The sequence below is a fragment of the Taudactylus pleione genome, unplaced genomic scaffold (genome assembly GCF_031769625.1).
Source record: "Taudactylus pleione unplaced genomic scaffold, aTauple2 ptg000391l, whole genome shotgun sequence".
Taxonomy (NCBI): Eukaryota; Metazoa; Chordata; class Amphibia; order Anura; family Myobatrachidae; genus Taudactylus; species Taudactylus pleione.
The window spans coordinates 16916567-16938899 of NW_028284792.1; the positions used below are offsets into that span (position 1 = coordinate 16916567).

Here is a 22333-nt window from a genome sequence, read left to right on the forward strand (position 1 = left end):
TTTATAACAGGACACACAGAACCAACTGTTTCCGACTATTCAGGGGCGGTTATGTTGGATGACTTCGTCTCTGGTGCCCATAATAAAAATCAGTTAGTGGTGGAAGATGAAAAACCTTTGGAGACATCTAATGTAGTAGGGGAAATCCTCTCAACAAAACAACTGATTATACGCCGTGGTCTGGCAGTATTTTGTGCCTTAATCATACTTCTCATGGGTATTGCGGTTCATTTTATTACTGCCAAATGGTGAAACTGAAGAGGAAAATCCCCAGTGCAAGCTCTACAACCTATAAGTGCCAGATAAACAGGAAGTTACAGCTTAATCTCAATGAAAAATCCGCTCATAAAATTTCCCGCCCAAGGTAATATGAAAAGACGTTTTAGGAAGACTAATGCCAGTAGGCTTTGGCTGTAGCAAAGCAGAGAAATGTATTCACTTTTTAATTCAATTAAAATATTAACTTTTTTCAAACAATTAATATAACACAGGCCATAAGACAGGTAAAATAGTTTACCAGTGAAATAATTTTTATCTTGCAGTTTTCAGGTCCTTAGGGCCTGATTCAGAGCCGCTCGTAAGCAGCCGCTCGTTCGTTCCGAGCGCTGTTTGCACATCTGCGCATGCGTATGGGTTGTAACTTGTAATGCGCATGCGCCAACCAGTCAGTGCGGTCGGAAATCGTGTGCTCGCAAAATAGCGAATGCCTGCTAATTTGAGTGACAGGATGAGGCGTTTGTGGGTGGTAACAGGGGAAGGTGCTTGAAAACGGGAGTGGAGATCCGAACGCAGGCGTGCCAAACGATCAAAACGGGCGTTTTAAGGGTGTGCATAATTAACAAAGCAGCGTCAATCAATGATTGCGGTAGGAAAATGCTACCACAAGAATAGTGAGCAGTTCATACGCCGTTTGATGTACTCGATTAATCTAATAAATAGTGGAGATGACGTATGATGCGAGCTGCCAGGGGGCGTTTTTTCAAAATAGCGAGCGCATGTTTCGTTCGCTCGTTCAGACATAGAGGCGTCAACAGACCGCAAAGAGCGAGCGCTTAATTTAAATATCCGGCCCCTTTTTCAGAACGACCGTCCGCAAATAGCGTCCGGCTCTGAATCAGGCCTTAGTCCAATACTAATTCATTCCAAGGCATAACCTGTTGTGTTTTAAGATGAAAATATCTATTTACTTTTTAAGGCCATAAAGACATTCATTTGGTTACACTTGTCAGGAACAGCAAAATATTATATTTCAAGAAACGTTTACACTACATTCCATTATTGGTGTTTGTATTTGTAAGTGACTATTCATAATATCACATTTTAGAAAAAAAATGTCACCTCAACAACTATGTGTGGTCTTCCTTAATAAATATAGTAAAAATATATGTCACAATCCAAAATTGGGTACAATAACATAGTTAATTTGCCAAATGACATTAGTGGTCACTTTGCTTATTAAATGTGAAAGAACTAAAGTTGACCACAAATGCCGAGAAGTTTACAAGGACCAATAAATAAATAAATTTATCTTGTAATAACATGATTTCACTGTGGTATACAAAATGCAGTGCAGGTTTGGTATATCTATCACTGTAAGCCACTTTCCCCCAGAGCCCTACCAACGCCACCCCCCCCCCCCCATCTCCCTTATTATCTACCTTCTAAAACCTCTGCCCCAGTATTGCAGGCCGACCACCACGCCTGTTATGCATCACCATCGTCATTGTCTACTTCAAATATATTAAGCTCTGATGGTCATCACACCTCATTATTCATCACCCCCTTCATGATCTCACTACTTAACCTCACCTCAACCATTTTTCATCATCCCTTCATCTCTGGCGCTGCTTACGCTTTGCACATGTGATGGGTAGAAGATCGGGAAAAAAAACAAAATCACAAATAGACTAAAGAAGCCCTCTAAATGGTGCTTAATTAAAAATTAAGATATTCAAATAATGTAAATAAAAGGTTATCAATGAAACTACTGGCATAGGATAGGCATGGTAATTCTCTCCAATACTGTATAGGGGCTTATTTAATTGCCTGCGAGATGAAGGCTCTGGCGTGATGCAGGCGAGTCTACCCACATTTTTAAAGGGTTGCTCATTTATACCCCTTTTACACCAGAGCAAAAACCTGGGTTTTTGCTGGGTCTACCCGGGTCGCAGCTCAGTGTAAAAGGGTCCCTGAAAAATAACCTGGGTCAAGTGACCCTGCAATCCAACCCAGGTAGCTACCAGGGTTGGACCCAGGATGGACCCAGGTAATGGTGCAGTGTAAAAGGTGCAACCCGGGTTATCTGACCTGGATCATGCCTAAAATGAGCGGATTGGTGGTTATGGAGCATTCACCTCCCACTTTTTATGACCTCACAGGTTTAGCAGGGCAAACCTGAGTTCAGTGTGAACAGGGCTGACCTGGGAGTAACCCAGATCAAAGGTGCAGTGTAAATGGGTCTGACCTGGGTCTGACCAGGGTTGGAACCATGTCCAAAAACCCAGGTCGGACCTGGGTTTTTGGTGGAAAAGAGGTATTAGAAGACAAAACCAACTTGTTTTTTTTATCATTTAAAGGATTGCCACTTTAAAAATATGGGCAGACTCACCTTCATCTCGCAGGATATTCCTATACTTAAGCCCCTAAATTGGAGAGAATTGCCATACCTATCCTATTCCAGTAGTTTAATTGATAACAAATTGACAGCTCTAAATCATTCGTTCTTTGTCTTAAATGTGTTGCTTACAGTAAAATGTTCAGAAGTTCTACCTAATATACAACCCTTCTATATACCCAGTGGCATATCTATAATGGGTGCAGGGTGTGCACTGCAGTGCACACAGGCCCACACTCTGCACCAATTTCTTCAATACTTACCCCTCCGGAGTCCCATGTCGGCGGCAGCAGTGCTGCAGAAATCAGCGGGAAAACGTCACGCTGTCCATTTTCCTGGCGTTTTGTGCACGTGCAGTAGGAAAATCGCCAGGAAAATGGCTGTCGCACTCTTCTGTTTTTTTCTAGCAGGCTTGTTATACATTAGACCCTGACTGTCGGAAAGACCATCAGCTACTTGGGCATAAAAGTGAAGCTAGCAGGGTTGGGCCAGATTAAGGTCCACATGGGCCCGCTGTTGAAAATGATCAAGGGCCTATTGTTAGAGGTGGAGTAATTGTGAGCAGTGCTGTGTGGGTGTGGCCAGTGTGGGCATGTGTACCCCCTTCACTATCATTCCCAATTTCTCCCTAAATAAGTAAAAGTAGAAAAATTACATTATCTCGTTATGAAATTGAAATACAATTTTAATACTTATGATTTATGACCAGCCATCTTACCAGTTGGACGGATGATTATCACGCTATGATGATGATGGGCATATTTTATGTGGGAGCCTGGGGTTGTAGTCCCATCTGATCCATTTTTAATCTGGCCCTGTAACAGAGGTCTGTAGAAATCACAAGTTCAACATGCTTTGCTGGGTGAAATTTACAATGATGGCAGCCTGAACATAGGTATATATTCTGTCCCCTGTACCTACGGAATCAGTATGAAACCGGCTGTTCGATTCCCGGCTGGCTGTTGGTATAATGTCAGCCGGCTTCCCGATTGCATCCCGTACCTACACTATTGGGATATGCAAAACAAATTGATAATCCATCATCACTTTCAATTTGTGATATTGTTACAATTATTGTCCAAGTATAAGGTGAACTACATACACATAAGGTTGTTTTTATTTAATGTACAGTATTACTATAGTCCTAATAACAGGCAATTTCTGCACATTTCAGAGTGAAGGAACCATTGGCCTTGTGCAGAGTTGTACGCTAATGCTCCCGCAGCTGCCATTTTCACAGCTGTGGATATGCAAAAATATGCTAATGCCACAGCGACCAGGAATGTACTGAGATGCCCACCTGAGCCATCACAGCTCTCCACAACTGTATACACATACGCAGCATCGGGCACAGATCATGCAAACATTGACTCCTTGAGTGAGTCTATGGTCACTCAGAATGGGCGCCGTAACGTAGACGCCAGAGCCATGTTTGCTATGTACGGGATTGGAGATGCAGGATGTGAAACGCACCCGAAATGGCTGAGACACACCTGCATTTTAAGCTGACACTCCCCCAAACGCTCCCTGTCAATCATATTGCGAATAAAAACTTGAAGTGTGCAACTAGAGTAATGTTCCATCACGTATGCGCAGTGCGACTCAGACACATGTGCAGTGGCAAAAACTTGCTCTATTTGTGAAAACATCGGCATAACTTACAAATCTGAACCAGGCCCAATGTATTTATGTGTATAATTTATCATTTAGATGTTGGTTTTATATACATTTTCTAAACTTGCCTCATATGAGTTTTGGATAAAAGCTTTATTTGTGTTAAATATTTGAAAGAAATGCTGACAGATATTTTATAAAACCGAGAAGGTCAAATAAAACATTGCATTTAAATGGTTTAAGTGCCAGTACATGACCGCAAGTTATATAAATTGTAGTCTTATTTTTGAATAAAACAATGTCAACTATCTCAGCACATAGTTTATATCCAGATGACAATGTAATAAACATCTAATGATCTGTCTGTTTGCTAATTGCTAGATATTATGCAATGTTAGATGAATGGAATTAGAAAATGTGCTTATTAAAATAGTAAAACTCATAAATGCGACTGTCTTTTAAATAACCTGCAATATTCACAGTTAAGATTAATAAAGTTATTACAACATCTGCAGTGGCACAAGCAGGGGGTCTGAGAACCCAGAAACCTCACAAAAGGACCAAATATGTTTTTGCCCACGATTGTAGCCCTGTCCCCTTGCGGAATTATGCTGTGCTTCCAAGGTCTGTGGGGAGGGGACATTTTAATGCAATTCTATGAGAATCGCATCATTTCAGTCCCATCCACTCCCTATAGATGCGCATATCATGGCATTATGTCTCCATAAACGACCTGGCTTCTGCAGCATCTCAGTCTCTCAAAGTAAGTGAAAGTGTGTGCGCATGTATGTGCTTGTATGTATGTGTTCTTTGTAATATATGTTTGTGCTATGGGCAGTAACACAAGCAGTTTAGAAGTTCAGAATTTCTAAAAAAAAAAAAAAATCAGCATTCTAAATTGAGGTACTATAATAATAGGCATAGCTATAGTGGGTGCAGGGAGTGCCATTGCCATGGGGCCCACCTCTGGGGCCTGCCATAACTGCACCCAGGTCATAAAGTGTCCTATCAGGGTTCCAGAATTGCTCGCTAAGCACTTAGTGGCATAATGTGAAATGGGGGAACTGTGTTGCATTGGTGCACTACAATGTGATATAATATGAACTGGGTGCACTGTGTGGTATAACTTGAACTAGAGCACTCCTATGGGGCATACCATTAACTATGGCACTACTATCTACTATATAAAAGCGAAAATTTGTCCTTCTGTCTTTCTATACAAATCAGCAGTTTACAAGCCACAATCGTGAAATTTTACATGCGAGCGTATTAAAGCACAGCGGAGGCAACTAAAAAAATTTGAAACTGAAATGAATTACTGTTAAGTTTTAATTAATGGAAAAACACAAATTTTGCATAGCATTCGCCCTCTACAGGTCAGGTACCGAATTACAATAGGATTTAGCTTATCTACCATTTTTTCTTTTCTATCTTCTCTACTATATCAAAGCGAAAATTTGTCCTTCTGTACTTCTGTCTTTCTGTACAAATCCACAGTTTACAAGTAAAGATCGTGACATTTTACATACGAGCATATTAAAACACGGCGGAGGCAACTAAAAATGTTTTAATCTAAATGAATTACTGTTAATTTTTAATTAATTTAAAAACACAATTTTTGCTGGATGCTCATTGTTACACCAAATTACGCAACAACATTTACTTCTTTCTTCCAACTGTGTCAAAATTATGACTTTGCAAGGACACTGCTGTACTTACTGTGAGCTACCAAAATATTACACATGGAATGCTTCTCCCAAAGTTTTTCTGTGCAGAAAACAGGGAGTCGCTGTAGATGGTCATCCTGGTATCAGAGCAACAGAAGCTCTTGGCCGTGTGTACATCCTACAAATTTTTAATGCTTCTATCTCCAAAGTTTGCTTTACATCGTTACAGGTCCTACTTCCTTCGAAGACCTTAGGTCTGTTGATGGGGAAGTTTGTCACACTTTTCGTGAGGCCTGCTTAAGGAGAGGTTGGTTGGAGGATGATGTGTAAACAAACATTCTTAAAATCCCAGGTAATGCCGGGTACTCCAGCTAGTAGTTCATAAAATCAATTAGGGCACTACTATGGGGAATACAATTAACTAGGACACTACTATGGCACATAAAATGAACAAATGCTGTGGAAAGAGATGTCTATCTAAAAGGGGAAATGGCACCTTCAAAATGTTGCTATGGAGTCCACAAAGTACTGGCTACGCCCCTGACTGTAATGACCTTAAACCACCATCACAGAGGAGCAAAAGATCTCAAATTGCAGCATGCAGTGTTTGAACTGATTCACTCTAGTTTTATAGGGCAATGGTGTCACCCATTCATTTGAATGCCACACCAAAGAGCCTTTACATAACTTCTGAATGCTGCTGTTTCCCCATCCGAATATTATTGTGGTCTAAAATGCCAGTGTGAAACCCCCTTAAATGTGCGTTGGTAAATGGATGGTTTACTTTTCTATAAATGTTCTGTAAACATTTAGTGCTAGACTTCTTAAAACATTCTGCATCAATATGCTCCTGCTTCACAGCTATAAAATAGTTACCTCGCAAAACCATAAAATGTAATCCTCACTTATGTCATGATTTTTTCTATATCATAATTCCAAAAGTGAGAATTAAATCCTTAATATTGGGTTTAGTGAGACAATGTTATTTTATAGCAGACATATGAATACACTTTTCCTACATCATATGCAATGAGACACGGGGCCTGATTCAAGTTGGATCGCAATGCTGCGTTCACACGCAACCGGCCACTGCGAATATATGCTAATTATTATTATTATAAAATATTCGCACTGCCGTCATAGCACAACATGCAGACGCCCAGCACTACATAATGCCGTCGCCTTACCCTCTTCTCACGTCCGTACTAATGTGCAAGTATGCAAAATCATCAGTAACATCAAGTAAATCGGAGCTGCACGCACACTTGTGGTTGGCAAGACCCTGTCACAGGAGTTGCTAAACTTCCTGCACGCATTGAGTACTCAGGCTGCGTATGGGTTCACTGTGAATAATTTATGCATGCCCCTGCAACGGCGTTCGAACGCACTGACACGCCTGCATTCCCATGACCACCCCCCTGTCACCACCCACAAACGTCACTTCCTGTCAGTCACTGAGTGGTGGGTCTGAGTTACTGCCTGCAATCGCATTCCAGCGTCTTATACACATGCGCAGACTGCAAACATCGGCCGGCTGCATGCGAACGCAGCATTGCGATCCAACCTGAATCAGGCCCACTATTCCCTGCGCATTTACAGTTATTAAAATGAGTGACTATAATGATTGCCCTGTCAATGTTTTATGACATGGGTGGTATATTATTTATATATTCAAAATATAGACAATCATAATACAGATACCATTATGTTTGCAGGGACATTATGTAAACAATCAAAATGTCGACATGGATTATATGTCGACATTCAATATGCACATAGTCAAAATGCCGACAGGTACATAATATTGACATGGACATAATCTAGGAAATATATAGGCAGTTTGAAATGACAGTCATCCTGTCATGTGTCAGATCAGCAACATTGACTGATGTGTCTATTTTTTATAGCAAGATATGTTTAGAGCAGAGGTAGGCAACCTGTGGCACTCACTGCAACTCCCTGCCACAGATTCGCTGTTAGGACATGGTAAAACTGTGGCAGAGAATGTTGGCATGTGTAGTTTAACAACAGCTAGACTGCCACAGGTTGCCTATTGAGGGAAGAGCACTCCACATGCGCAAACACTCATCCTATCATGTCATACATAGGGCGGAATTCAATTGTTTTCACGGCCCGCATCTCCTGCCTAAAGTGACAGGAGGTTGCGGGCCGCTATGCAATTGTTCCAGATTTTCGTGCTGATTGCGCCCAAAGTGGTCGGGTTTAGCCGCGTAAAGCAGCTAAACCCGACCAAAGTGCTGGGCGCGATCGCGAAAAGTGATGTTTGGGCGCCCAAACATTTCACTTTTCGCACATTTCAGCTCTCATCCCCCAGGGGCTGAAAGCTGAAATGTAGCGCTGGCAGCTGATCGTGCCCGACAGGAGCAAGAATTGAATAGCTACGTCGGGCGCGATGCCGGCAGGAATCAATTGAATTTCGCCCATATTGCCATATTTCCCTAAATGTCACATAATAAAACTCAATGTCACCCATCCTGCTAGATATCCGTGCACAGACTAACTGCATGGCCGTTATTTGCCACACCATACATTAATTGCCATGACCGTTGCGCTAAATACTGTCACAGTATTGTGACTGCATGTTTAGCTATGTACGGTTACTTATACTTTAACTGTTAACATTTTATATGTACTTTTTGCCAACCGACAAAAAAAACCCCAACATATAGTGACTTTCATTATTATCGGAAAACACAATGAATGGCATTGATAGACATATAAATTTAATATCAAGTTAGTATTGAAGTTAGAAGGTGCGAGTAAGGCCTGATTCAGGTTGAATCCCAACTGCGATTACGCACGCTATCGGACGATTGTTGCATTCTGAGCATGCGTATGCATCGCAATACGCGTGTGCGAACCGGCCACTGCGATCGGAACTGTGATCGCAGTGGCTACGCACACGCATCGCATAGTGATTGATAGAAAGTACCGTTTGGGGGAGGTGACAGGGGGTTGGTCGGCAAAAGCCAGGGGTGCCGGTGTGTTACTTTGAATGTCATTGCAGGGGCGTGCATAAGGTCTGACCTTGTGCAAATGTGCGTGAGGCTCCGTTTGTACTCAATATTACCGATGTTTTCACAGTCTTGCAAAGTATTACGGATGTGTGTAAGGTAAGGTGTGACTGCTGCGCACGCGCAGTGCGGCTTATACACATGCGCAATGCTAAACAATCGCTTGATTGCATGAATAATCGCCTATGCGTATGTCTCTAAATCAGGCCCACTGTGGCATAACAAAAAAGTTTAGGCAAATAAGGGCCTAGCAGGCAACTTTTGTTGTACTGTAAAGGCAAAAATAAAATAAAAAACAGGCGCACTATACAAAACACATGTGTGGCAATAGATTTAAAAATAAAAAATGAATGCATATCTAGTCTATAGCTGCTATCAAAGAATAGATAGATGCCTCTACCTATAAAGAACAAGAGAAACAAAAAATATGTAGACAGCGCTCCTAGACAGAATTATTTAATACATATTAAATCACATAAAAATTATTAGCATAACAAAATACACAAAAATAGTAAAATGTATTCAGCCAGCCGGTATAACAATTATCAAAAAAACCTAAAAAATTAAGTACATAATAAAAACAAATAAGCTATATATTCCTGAGTGGAATTATGTAGACTTTGATAACAATGATCAAGCAGACTGAAAACTCTGGGCCTGATTCAGAGCCGCTCGTAAGCGGCCGCTCGTAAGTGGCCGCTCGTTCGCTCTGAGCGATGTTCGCACATCTGCGCATGCGTATGGGTCCTAATGCGCATGCGCCAACCAGTCAGTGCGGTCAGAAATCGTGTGTTCGCAAAATAGCGAGTGCCTGCTAATTTGATAGGATGAGGCGTTTGTGGCTGGTAACAGGGGAAGGTGCTTGAAAACGGGGAGTGGAGATCCGAACGCAGGCGTGCCAAACGGTCAAAACGGGCGTTTAATGGGAGTGCATAATTAACAAAGCAGCGTCATCGGCCACGTCACTTGGTTGTCTCTTAGCCTGAACTGTTCGCATGATTGCGGTAGGAAAATCCAACCACAAGCATTGCGAGCAGTTCAGACGCCTTTCGATGTACTCGATTAATCTAATAAATAGCGGAGATGACGTATGATGCGAACGGCCAGGGGGCGTCTTTACAAAATAGCGAGCGCATATTTCGTTCGCTCGTTCAGACATAGAGGCGTCAACAGACCGCAAAGAGCGAGCGCTCTATTTAAATATCCGGCCCCTTTTTCTGAACGAGCGAGCGCAAACAGCGTCCGGCTCTGAATCAGGCCCTCTGTCAATACAGAGTAAAGGTTTTTAGTACATGCCCAAAGCAAAGAGTGTTAGTGATTAGTTCTCACAGAAAAATCCATGAATCACTTAATATTGTAACTGGTATTAAGCATGCATGCATCCAGATTTTTAGTGCAGAGATAGATGTTAGTCTTTTGTCCAGAATGTTTATTGTACTGGTGTGGCTCAATGGAAAATGGGCCTAGACAAACCTATGGTTTAATTGGTTGTCTAATTTGGGGCTATATATCAAAATGCAAAGGAATATAATGGCACTATATAAGAGTATGCTAATACATGTTAATAGCAATAATCCAATAGCATATACCAGAGATTCAGCCATTACAGTCCACGTTTTAAAGATATCCATGTTTTAAAGATATCCATGCTTGAGCACAGGTGACTTAATTAGTACCTCTGTCAATATTATTTAACCATCTGGACTCAAGCATGGATATCCATAAAACATGGACTGTAATAGCGGAGTTTGGGAACTTCTGTCGTGTACTATTCTAGCGAACTTTGTAAACTGCAAGGAGCATTCTAGTGACCGCTATACAATACAATGAGCATTTTAGTGACCTCTGTACAGTATAGATATAATTCTACAATACACAGTGTATCATGGTCGCCTCTATACAGTACAGAGACAATTCTAGTGAAGTGCGCAATAGAGAAAGCATTCTAGTGATCAGTAAACAATGTAGTGAACATTCTAGTACTATCTGTATAAGAAAGATAGAATTTGTAGAAGTGGGGGATGGCATCCACTGCTCCCCAGGCTGGCAATGTTGTACTTGGCTGTGACATCATCACCAGGTGCTATATTTCCAGCAGATTACTGATCAGGACTGGCTCTCAGTATGAGGCATTTACAGGTGAACTACAAACAATTTCTCAGTGTTTTAGGCATCCATGTACCATTGGCACTCTAGACAACCACCTAGGTTCCCTAATTGTGGCTCCAGCCCCAGAAATAATGTTTAGATAACAACAGTATTGTACTAGGAAACATTACAGCAGAAAGTGGACCTCAGATCACAGGTAACTTTATAATGCATAGCGTTTTCCATACCCAAAATCAACTTGGTCTTGCCTTTTACATGACTGCTATTTTAAAATATTGGGCAGTCCGCAGCAGTGGCGGATAATACCTAGAGGCTGTGGGACTGCAGCCCCCCCAGTAAAAATCCACCACTGCGCTGCCACAGCCAGCCCCAGTGAGCTCCATTCCGATACTCAGCACTTGACCCTGCCACCAGCACTAGGCTCCGCCCTGGCTCCCAGCTCCGCCCCCCCATAAGTACGATAAGGTAGGGAGCGCGAGACAGAAATGTCTCTGGAGTGGCTTCCGATTGGAAGCTCTTCCTTATCATCTCACACAGGGCAGGCAGTCTCAGAAGGAGGAAACTACTCTCCCTGTGGGACTGCCAGTCCAGAGTTTGATTAGCAATAACACATACCTCCCAACTGTCCCGCATTTAGAGGGACAGTCTCGTGTTTCTGAGAGCAGCGTGTATGCAGAGGCAGAATAGACACTGTGCGCATGCGCACAGCATCTATTGAGAGTACGGGGGGAAGCCCAGGGGCTGCCCAGCATCTCGGAGATGCTGAGGCATTCCCCATTAGTGATGTAAACGGGGGCATGTCATCTGACCACACCCCCTTTACTGTTAGGCCATGCCCCTTTTCGGACGTGCGCGGCTTCGGCGTGCGCAGGTCCCGACTCCCTCTCAGCAAATGTTGGGAGGTATGATAACAACTTCCAGTAGGAAGCCCACACTGTGCTCAGGGCTGCCATCAGGGGGAGCCCTGAAACTTGGAGGCCTGTCCGCTCCTACCGCCTGCTACTACCCCCTACCACTGCACAATGAGTTCTGACAATGACAGGCCCAGCCCCGGGCCGCTCTCCCGCTCCACCTACCTACGCCACAGAAGGGGGGTTGTGGAGGCTGCCTATTTTGTCAGTCCCGGGCCCCACAATTTCTGATGGCAGCCCTAACTGTGCTAATCGCTGACCATAATGTGCTTCTAAGGACTGCAGACTGTGAAGCCTTATAAGCTGTTTCACTGCAGCTGTGCATGAGCAAACACTGACTAAGGGCCTGATTCAGCATGGATCACTATTCTGCTTATACGCACATGAAACTGCATTGCTAATAACAGCGGTGCTATTTAAATGTGCGCATTCACATTGCATACGCAGCCTGACATAAGGACGCCCACTTCCCCTTACATCCGTATAAAAGGGCAACATAGCGTAACAATCGGTAACATTGAGTAACATCGGACCCATACGCAGTTAAGGAAGCCCAGACCTCACTCAGGAATTGCTAATTTTTGCGCACACTATGAGACCTCAGGAGGCGTCAGGTACAGCAGTGGCTAATTTATGCACGCCCATGTAACGGCGTTAAGACGCACCAGCTTGCCTGCGTTCCCCTGACCACCCCCCACAAACGGCACTTCCTGTCAATCACTCTGCTCTGGGTCTTTGTAGCCTCTGCAAATGCAGTTTCCATCGCAATTGCTAGTTCGCGCACATGCACTGCATACGCATAACGCAACAATTGTCTGATTGCGTGCGTCTTTGCAACTGCGTTCCTTGCTGAATCAGGCCCTGACTCACTATTCACTATTATATAAATAAGTCACATCAGATATAATTATCATTTGTACTGTTATAAATATTTTTTTTTTATAACAGTGGCTTAGTGTAATAAAATAATGTTCCTTTCTGATGCTATAGAAAAAACTATTCCACATGTTGCTGATGGAAAATTAATCCTATAACTTTAGTAAATAAAATAATTATAGAATACTAAGTTACTATTATAAAATAAATAATCAATGTATTTATAACAGTACAATTGATCATTTATTGTATCTGATATTGCTTATGTTATATAATAGTGAATATATAGTGAACCCTGAACTACTATATACAGATAGCACAGAAACACATTGGGCCTGATTCTAAATCGCACGCCATGCTGATATTCGTGCAAATTGTGGATTTTCTTTTCAACTGTCCATAAGTCACTACAAAGTCACACAGCGCATGTATCCCAAAATATGACCTGCAGAAAGAAAAACATTTTCTATACATGGGCATGAGAGCATTACATAATCTAGTAGCCCGATAATAACACAGCCAAACATAGGGGCACAAAAAATTATGCGGGTATCGCAAATTTTTAATTACTGAGGGTATGTGCGCTCCCGATACCCGTGGTATTGAATTGACAAAAATGGTTTGCAAAGTTTTCTGCGCCTAAAACCAGCGGGGGATAAAAAAAAAAAAAAAAAGTAGCCTCCCCTGTGGAGGGCTGGGAGTAGCAAGAAGATAGCATTAGAGCTGGCACTGAGCAACTCTGACGTGCCCACTAGTCCGCTGGCCATGAAATATGTTAATGCATCGATCTCATGAAATGAAGTGAAGAAGGAGCCTGTGGAGACCAACCTCATCATCAGCCAGTATGGCCGCCTGATCGCCAGGGGATCGCTCTCTTCCATAACGATGAGCACACCCTTCAGCTCCGTGCCCCAGTCCCTGAGTTTTTCGGCCCCAAGCCACAGCTCCGGCAGCGACCAGAAGAGCCACCTAGAAGACTGACCAGCTACCCCCAGCAGATCACCTCCGGGATTCTGTCCGGATATAGTGACAGAGTACTCACACACAATGACAGAGGATCTTACACACACTGAAAGGGGGGTCACACACATTGACAATCCAACACACACTGACAGTCTCACACACACTGACAGGTGGTCTTGCACACTCTGACACCCCCTGTCATACACACACTTACAATCTCACACACAATGACAAGGAGTCTCATACACATCAATAGTGACAGGGGGTAAGTGATAGGGGATTTCACACATGACAGGGGGTCTCACATTTACACACGCTGTTGAGGACACGGAGGAAACTTGAGTGACTTCTATCGGGGAAGAGGAGGACAGCGCTTATGGAAGGTAAAGTAATTCGACTAATTAAGCTAATTGGAAACTTCCAATTGCCTAATTAGTCATGTGGGTTTTTTCTCAAACAAGTGCCAACAATTTTCCATAAAATACTAATAGGAAAATTGGCGACTGTACTTTACACCTTCAAATGGTGTGCTGCTCTATGTGCTGTTTAACTGACTACTAAACCACCTGTGTGCCTGACACTGGATCTTACACCAGCCATCTACAGTATTTGTATAAATGCTAGCTGACCACGGGCTCATACATTACCGCTCACAGCTGATTGTACACGGCTGGAGGCAGAGTAAGCCCCCATTCCAAAGAAAGTCATCCATGGATATTCAACGCAATTATCTTTGCTCGTTGAGCATTACACACACCTGGATCAGGGTTTTGTGTGTCTCGTTTCATCAAGTAGAGATATTTATTTCAGAGTAATTATTCTACACCAGGACCATAGTGTTACCTAACATTACCGGGTCCTGCAGTTTCAAATCTATCCGTGCAGGACATTGAGGACTGTATCCTGTTTTCATACCCTAAGAGGAGGAGAGATCGAGCAGCGCTGACTTTTCTTTCCTTTTTTATATCTACTGTATTATATGCAAACACACAAAGTTTGTTTTTTTGGCTAGCAGCAGCTCTTCATTCTCTGTGTCCCCTCTTGGTTTATTTTCCTTTTTGATAACATTTTCTATTAGGAAACTATATATATGTACTTTTATAACTTAGTGCCAGAGTTTTGAATTAGTTGTTTGTTAGGAAAAATCAGACTTGCTCTGAAGCTGCGAGAAAAAAGCAGTGTTAACTTGTATAGGAATTACCGCGCCTGATTTTCTCTACTTCAATAGAATAGGAGAAGCCTTGCAGCTGCGCGAAAAACACAGCACCAGTGGGTTTTTCAAAACATCTCTGGCCTAGGAGGCTAATTCTAAGGTGGACGCAGCCGATTCTGAGATGCCCACTTGCAGCGGCGCTAATCCTTCGGGGTGAGTGTTTAGATACACCATCGGACACATGGACACATCATTGAATTCCCAGCTTTTGTCCAAAATCATTCTCCAACTACCTTCTTTAATCAGCGGGACGTATGTGCAGTGTGACTCGGACGCTAACACAGAATTACAACCAGCCAACTGCATGCGGAACTGACACTGCATCCACCTCTGAATCATAACCATATTGTGTCAAATGAAAAAGGGGTTCCCTCATTTGATGCAATGCCTTTCCTAGTTTTAAAAATGCAATATTATACCTACACAGAGTGAGGGTTTAAATCGAGACAGTGCAAAAACATAAAAATTGTATTATCATATTTAAGAGTAGTGGTTTTTTTGCTTGAAATACTACATGATGAATTCCTGTTGGTTGCAATGTTAGAACAATGTATTAATGCTGAAGCAAGTACAGTACCATGCTGTATATATTTGTGGTGTTTATAAAAAAAAAAAAATCTGCTTTGACTTTGGTTCACCTTCATGAAATAAAAAAAAAAAAATGATTTGAAAATACTAAGGGCCTGATCTTGAGACAGAAGCAGCGGTGGCCGCCATAGCTTCCGCTAAAGCCCTTTCCTGGTGTACAGCCATGCGTCCATATGTGCAAAGACTAAGATGCCCAATTTCAGAGGCAGCAATCATGCTTGGGGCATCTTTAGAAATCACCATCATTTGCACCATCGACACTTGCATCAGCCCGATGCTAGGTGCAGTCTCTCCGTCTAAAGGCACATATCCACTAGACGACAGACAAAAGACTGCATGATTACGACATTGTAATCGTGCAATCATTTGTCTGTCTGTGATGTGCCTACACTGAATGAGCAGTTGTTCAGTGTAGGTACATCAATCATCTGCTAACATGCTCAACCTGACGATATCGTCAGGTTGTACAACATATTTGTACGATGATAGATGTCTAAACGATCAGCCGGAGCGCGCATCGTTGGACGGTTTACACATTTTTTAAACAATCTGCAAACGATTTACAAACGATTACCGAACGACAATGATATAGTTATCGTTCAATCGCTCAAATTAATCATCTAGTGGATGTGTGCCTTTAGTGTGGCCTCCAATGTTAGCAACTTAGCATCTGTTTTCAACGACACGTCGGCGACACTGCCAGCAAAGCATCTCTGTATGTCTGAACAGCCACCTCCCTCTCCCCCCCCAAGAATGCCCAATACATTCACTGACATAGAGTCTGAATAAGGACTGTAACTCTGGGCCTGATTCAGCGAGCGCTCGCTCTGAATCAGGGCGGGTGCTTGTTTTTTAAGTTCCGGCCTCCTGGCCGCTCGCTTAGCTGTGGGTGACCACCCACAGCTTATGCGAGCGTCCAGGTGATGGTTGCAATGGTCAAGACCATCGCGACCATTGGGCTTGCGACGAGACCCTTACGGTAGGGTCTCGTGGCCGCAAGCCCCAGTGGACTTCCTGCTCTAATAGAGCAGGAAGTCGACCTACTGACATCACGAGTGATGTCAGTAGGACAACCACAAACGGCAGGCGTTCCTGCAGGAACGCCTCCATTTGCCCAGCCAACCCCCCTCCCCGCCTTCCAAACGGGGCGAGCTGTAAATCGTTTGTAAATCGACATCCGCCCCTTTTGGATGTGAGCGCCGGAGCGAGTGCTTTTTGCGCTCGCTCTCGCAGTGCGCACTGGCCCACCATCGACCCGCTTGCGAGCGGGTCAGAAACAGGCCCTCTGCAGACAATAGGGATGCATGCGCGGTGTGACTTAGATGCATGCTCAGAAGAAAGTCATTGCTCCACTCCGTCCGAAATCGGCAGTGCGTGTTACTCAGAATCAGGCCCTAAGATTTCTGAAAAAAAAAAAAAGGTATAATTTCTGTGGGTACTGTATAAAAGAAAATCTGTAACATTGATGTTGGCATGTGACAAGCACTAACGTCAGAAAATGGCCTCAGCACAGAGGTGAGAGAGACAACCATCAGCAGAGAAGGGGTTAGGATACTATGCCCTATACCAGGGATGGGGAACCTCCTGCCCGGGGGCCATATAAGGCCCTCAGAATCATTTGATGTAGATAAAAGGAAGGGATGCACTAATCTATAGAGATCTAGAAGGAGTGGTTGCTGCTAGGGGTACATGAGGGCACTGCCAACCTCATTAAGTTAGACGTGGTAGATATAGGGTGGGAAACACCCAGCGCATACAACTCCTAAATCAAGCCCAAATATCAACACTAATATGTGGGTATTAATCTGCAAATGCTGAATAATATCATGAAAGGGATATCAGTATTATCTTCAATTAATACGTAGTAACTGCGGTATTGCAATATGAAAATAGCGACACTTCAATAAAAATATATAAAGAACACTCGAGAGTGATATCCTAAAAAATTCAATATTTATTGATAAAAATATAGATCAATAAACCACTAATTGTGGTATATAGAAAGACTCAAATATATGAACCTATTACCGGTATAAAATACAATCAGACAGATAAACAAACATCACATATATACATAGACACATATACACTTGGCACTGAATGTGCGCTCTGCAGAGTGATACACTGTGGACCTCATTCAGAGTCGGTCGAAGCGGCCGCACGGTCGTATAGAAAAAGGGTCCGGATATGCAAATGATGCACACGCATGTTGCGTCCCTAAGGTCGGATCGTTAGCTGGCCGACCAAGGGGTGGATGCGGTCGGATCGCTAAAAATACGCCCACATCTCGTACACATAACACGTCATCTCCGGCTACATAAGGATTAATCGCGAGCATCGTATGCCATCGGAACTAGTCGTAGAGCTAAAGGTTGACCTGACCCTCTCCTAAGCTCTACGATCATGTCAGTGTAAAACCTCCCCTGTCACGTGTGCCATGACACTACTTTGTTAATTATGCACTCCCTTAAAACGCCGTTCGCATAAAGAGGCACGCCTGCGTTCGGATCTCCACACCCCCGTTTTCAAGCACCTTCCCATGTTACCACCCACAAACGCCGCAATCTGTCACTCAAACTACTCACCTGGCGGTGTTCAAGGAGAGAGAAATTTCTGATCGCAGCCGCTAGTTTGCGCACGCGCATTGTGAACTGTACGCATGCGCAGATCAGCGAACATCGGCTGCGTACGACCGTGCAGCCGCTTCGACCGACTCTGAATGCAGTCTTGTGTGTGTAAGCGTTTTACTCACTCTGTCCACGTGATAGTACCTGGGATAGATAAGCATACTGATAATGTAATTTCTCCAAAACGAGTAAAGAGTCAGTACTTCAGTGAATAAAAAAGACTAATGTCCAGTGCTGACAGGTGATCGGATCTCGTGTGCTACAATGAGGTGGTGATTACCTTGGTCTTCCTGGTATATACCGAATATATGCGGGTGCGATGTCTCTCCAACCGGAGTCCTTGAAGAATTACTGAACAATTTTAAAGATAAGAAATATGACCCTCAACGTCTGGAGCGAGAAAGATTGAAGGCCGATAGTCTCAATAGAGAAGATCTCCTAAAGTATAAAGAAAAACCAGAGGAGCAATCAGAAAACCTCCTCTTCATCTCAAATTACTCAGCAAAAAGCACTCTATTAGAAAACAGTATCAGAAAACATTGGCACATCCTTAGAGCGGACGAATAACTGAAGAAATACCTACCGGAACATCCTAGGATGGTATATAGAAGAGCTCCCACCATTAGATCTTCATTAGTTAGCAGCCATCTTAGGGAAGGATGTCCCAAAAAGCAATCAACCATCACAGGATTTTCAAGATGCGGGATCTGCACAGCATGCAAAAAAACAAAATGGAACCATACACAAATAATAAAAAAAGTTATTTCCTTTAGCAATAATAGAGAATTAGTCATCATAGACCGTATTAGTTGTCAGACCACAGGTGTGATCTATATGCTGACATGACCATGCGGCCTTCAATATGTCGGAAAAACAAAAAGAAAACTTCACGTTCGTGTACAGGAACATCTCTGTAATATTAAAAATCAAAAAGAAAACCATAGCATCCCGATTCACTTCAAAGAAATACATAATAGCAACCCGCAAGATCTACAATTTACTGGCCTCAAAAAAGTGACAGCACCATGGAGAGGAGGTAATATGGAGAACCTCCTAAGTAAGGAAGAAACCAAAATGATTTATGAAATGGGCACATTAAACCCAAAGGGATTGAACCTGGATATTGAGATCGCACTTTTTCTATAAAACATCCACCCTTTTTAAAAAAAAACAAAGCATAAAGTAAAAAATGACCCAAAGGGCACATTATTTAAATTCCAAATTAGTCAACTATTACTATACATTTGGCAGAAACATTTGTCCCCAAATGTCGCCATATTGGAAACCCTCCCCTAGTCAATTTTATTCAGTATGATACCATTGATACATTAATAGGTGTGATTAAAATCAACACCTTAATGTTCATTGAATAGTTTGTGGTAACTGCAGCATATAATTGTTGGAATTTTGTTTATTTTTATTATTTATTATTATTTTTTATTTATTTATCTATTTCTATTCTTATTTTTACCTTTATTATTTTTTACTTTTATTATTTTTTATTATTATTATTATTTTTATCTATCTATTTATTTTTCATTTTTATCATTATTTTTTTTTTATTCCTGTTTCTGTGTATGTATTTATATGTTGATGTCAGTGTGGTGTTCATGTCCAGTATAATGTATACACAGATAAGCATACTTCTGGCAACAGTGCTACAAATTTCCCTTCGCTAAAATGGACACTATGAACACAATAAATAAATGATTCATATCATGGGCAATGGTTCCCTGAAGTAAAATGGCCACCGCTTTACAGACAGGATGGTTGAAATGGTTTAAATGGAGCCCCAGCGGGCTAGACTGTTATCTTGAGGAAGCCATCTAGGCGAAACGCGTCGATTACAGAGAAGTCGATCCCCTTACAAGGCGCAAGAGAAGCTATGCTTCTCAGTGTGGCACATCAGGGAGAATACAGAGAAGTTGATCCCCTCACAAGCCGCAGGAGAAGCCACGCTCTCAGTGCGGCACATCAGGGAAGTCTGCCGGCAGACACCCCAGCCCCACGGGACTCACAAGGACTCCGGTTGGAGATCGCACCCGCATATATCCGGAATATACCAGGAAGACCAAGGTAATCACCACCTCATTGTAGCACATGAGATCCGATCACCTGTCAGCACTGGACATTAGTCTTTTTTATTCACTTTAGTACTGACTCTTTACTCGTTTTGGAGAAATTACATTATCAGTGTGCTTATCTATCCCAGGAACTATCACGTGGACAGAGTGAGTAAAACGCTTACACACACAGTGTATCACTCTGCAGAGCGCACAAGTGTATATGTGTCTATGTATATATGTGATGTTTGTTTGTCTGTCTGATTGTATTTTATACCGGTACTAGGTTCATATATTTGAGTCTTTCTATATACCACAATTAGTGGTTTATTGATCTATATTTTTATCAATAAATATAGAATTTTTTAGGATATCACTCTCGAGTGTTTATTTATATATTTTTATTGAAGTGTCGCTATTTTCATATTGCAATACCGCAGTTACTATCATGACATTATTCAGCATTTGCAGATTAATACACATATTATAAGTGTTGATATTTGGGCTTAATTTAGGAGTTGTATGCGCTGGGTGTTTCCCACCCTATATCTACCTCAGAATCATTTGGTCTGGCCCTCACAGCTTTTTTCTGCTAGCCTCATCTGGCTAGCAGGATGCCTAGAATGGCACACTGCAGCCAGAATCTATGCAGCAGTGCAGCCTGGAGTGTCCTTAGGACACTTCAGACAGTCACACCGCTGCCCCAACAGCTCCCCGGAGCATCCAGGGACAATCTGGGCATTGCTGTAATCACTGGCGATTGTGTCCCCGCCCTCGTGTGATGTCACACGGAGGGGACGTGGCCTGCACCAGACCTGCAAATAATGTTATATATATCAAAATGGCCCTCGGCAGAAAAAAGGTTCCCCACCCCTGCTCTATGCATATCTTAAAGCAGTGGTCTACAACCCCTAGCTGCAGTACTGCTGAGACAACAAGAAGGAAGTGACCTCTGACAAAACCGTGAGTTGAGCATCGGGGAAGCGGTGATTGCCATAGGGCGACACAATACGTGATGGACACCATCTGGACATCACAGGAGTTGACTGCATTTGGGCGAGTGACTCATGCCCAGCCCTACCGGAAAATCACACAGCAACTTTGCCTATATCTTTTGATCCTCTACTGTACTTACCTCTTTGGAGCCGGTAATTAAAAGTGAAATATGCAACAATATCACTGTATTAATTAAATGCATTGTTGTTTTCTATTAAACATTTTTTTCATTCTCATTAAATGATTTTAAATTTTTCAGTTATTAGCCAGATTTTTTTTTTTTAAATGTTAGTGACTCTTCAAGAGGTTTCATTTTTCTCAAGTAGCTCACATCCCAATTAAGGTTGGCGACCACTGTCTTAAAGCTTTCATAACAAAGACACGATGGTCATCATCATTAACTTTATGAAATTAAAATTGTGCCGCCATATTTGTACTCTTGGGGCAGTTGTTGCCAAAGTAAAATGTAAAAAATCATTTAATACTTTTATGACGTCTAAGCCTTGACTGAGCAAGCGTGTGCTTATAGAAAGACTGCCCATTGTTGTCTTAGCATGCTGGAGCTTATAGAACTACAATCATCAGTAAATACCATGCTATTAGTTCATTACTTATGCTGCGGCTGCAGTATATTGACTTGTCTTTGTTATAAATACTTTCTTGTTAACAAAGCAACTTGTGACTTAGGGCCCCATTTATTAATGATCGCAGTTGCAATGCGATCTGGGCACGAAATTAGCTCCCATGATCGCATTGCTGGAGGCGATCACATTGACCGAATGTATTACTGAGCACCGTCAGGGACAGGAGGAGCCTGCACTTGCGATGTGCTGGAAACGAAGTGACTACATCAGCGGTCTCTTCACTCCTGTGCTGGGACTCCAACGCATGCGTGGTCTACTGACCACACGCGCCACAGCCATTGCCAGGTTCCTATGGAACCCTCTACTAAACACATGTGGCTCTTACGTATTAAAGGCCTGTTTCTGGGATGTGCTTTAATGTCGCCGCAGCTGCAAACTATGCAAATGTTGCAGCAGCTGGGATTTGTACTGAA

The 22333-nt window shown here is 42.6% G+C and overlaps 1 protein-coding gene across 1 annotated transcript in view; it reads left to right on the plus strand.

Moving 5' to 3' along the window:
- The window catches only part of LOC148507599 (multidrug and toxin extrusion protein 2-like), a 156312-nt gene extending 151681 nt beyond the window's left edge, over window positions 1-4631 (plus strand). Inside the window, exon 16 of the mRNA XM_088445879.1 lies at window positions 11-4631. Within this exon, the coding sequence (XP_088302005.1) occupies window positions 11-252 (242 nt within the window). The 3' untranslated portion in view covers window positions 253-4631. The remainder of the gene's footprint in view (window positions 1-10) is intronic.
- Window positions 4632-22333: the final 17702 nt, after the last annotated feature.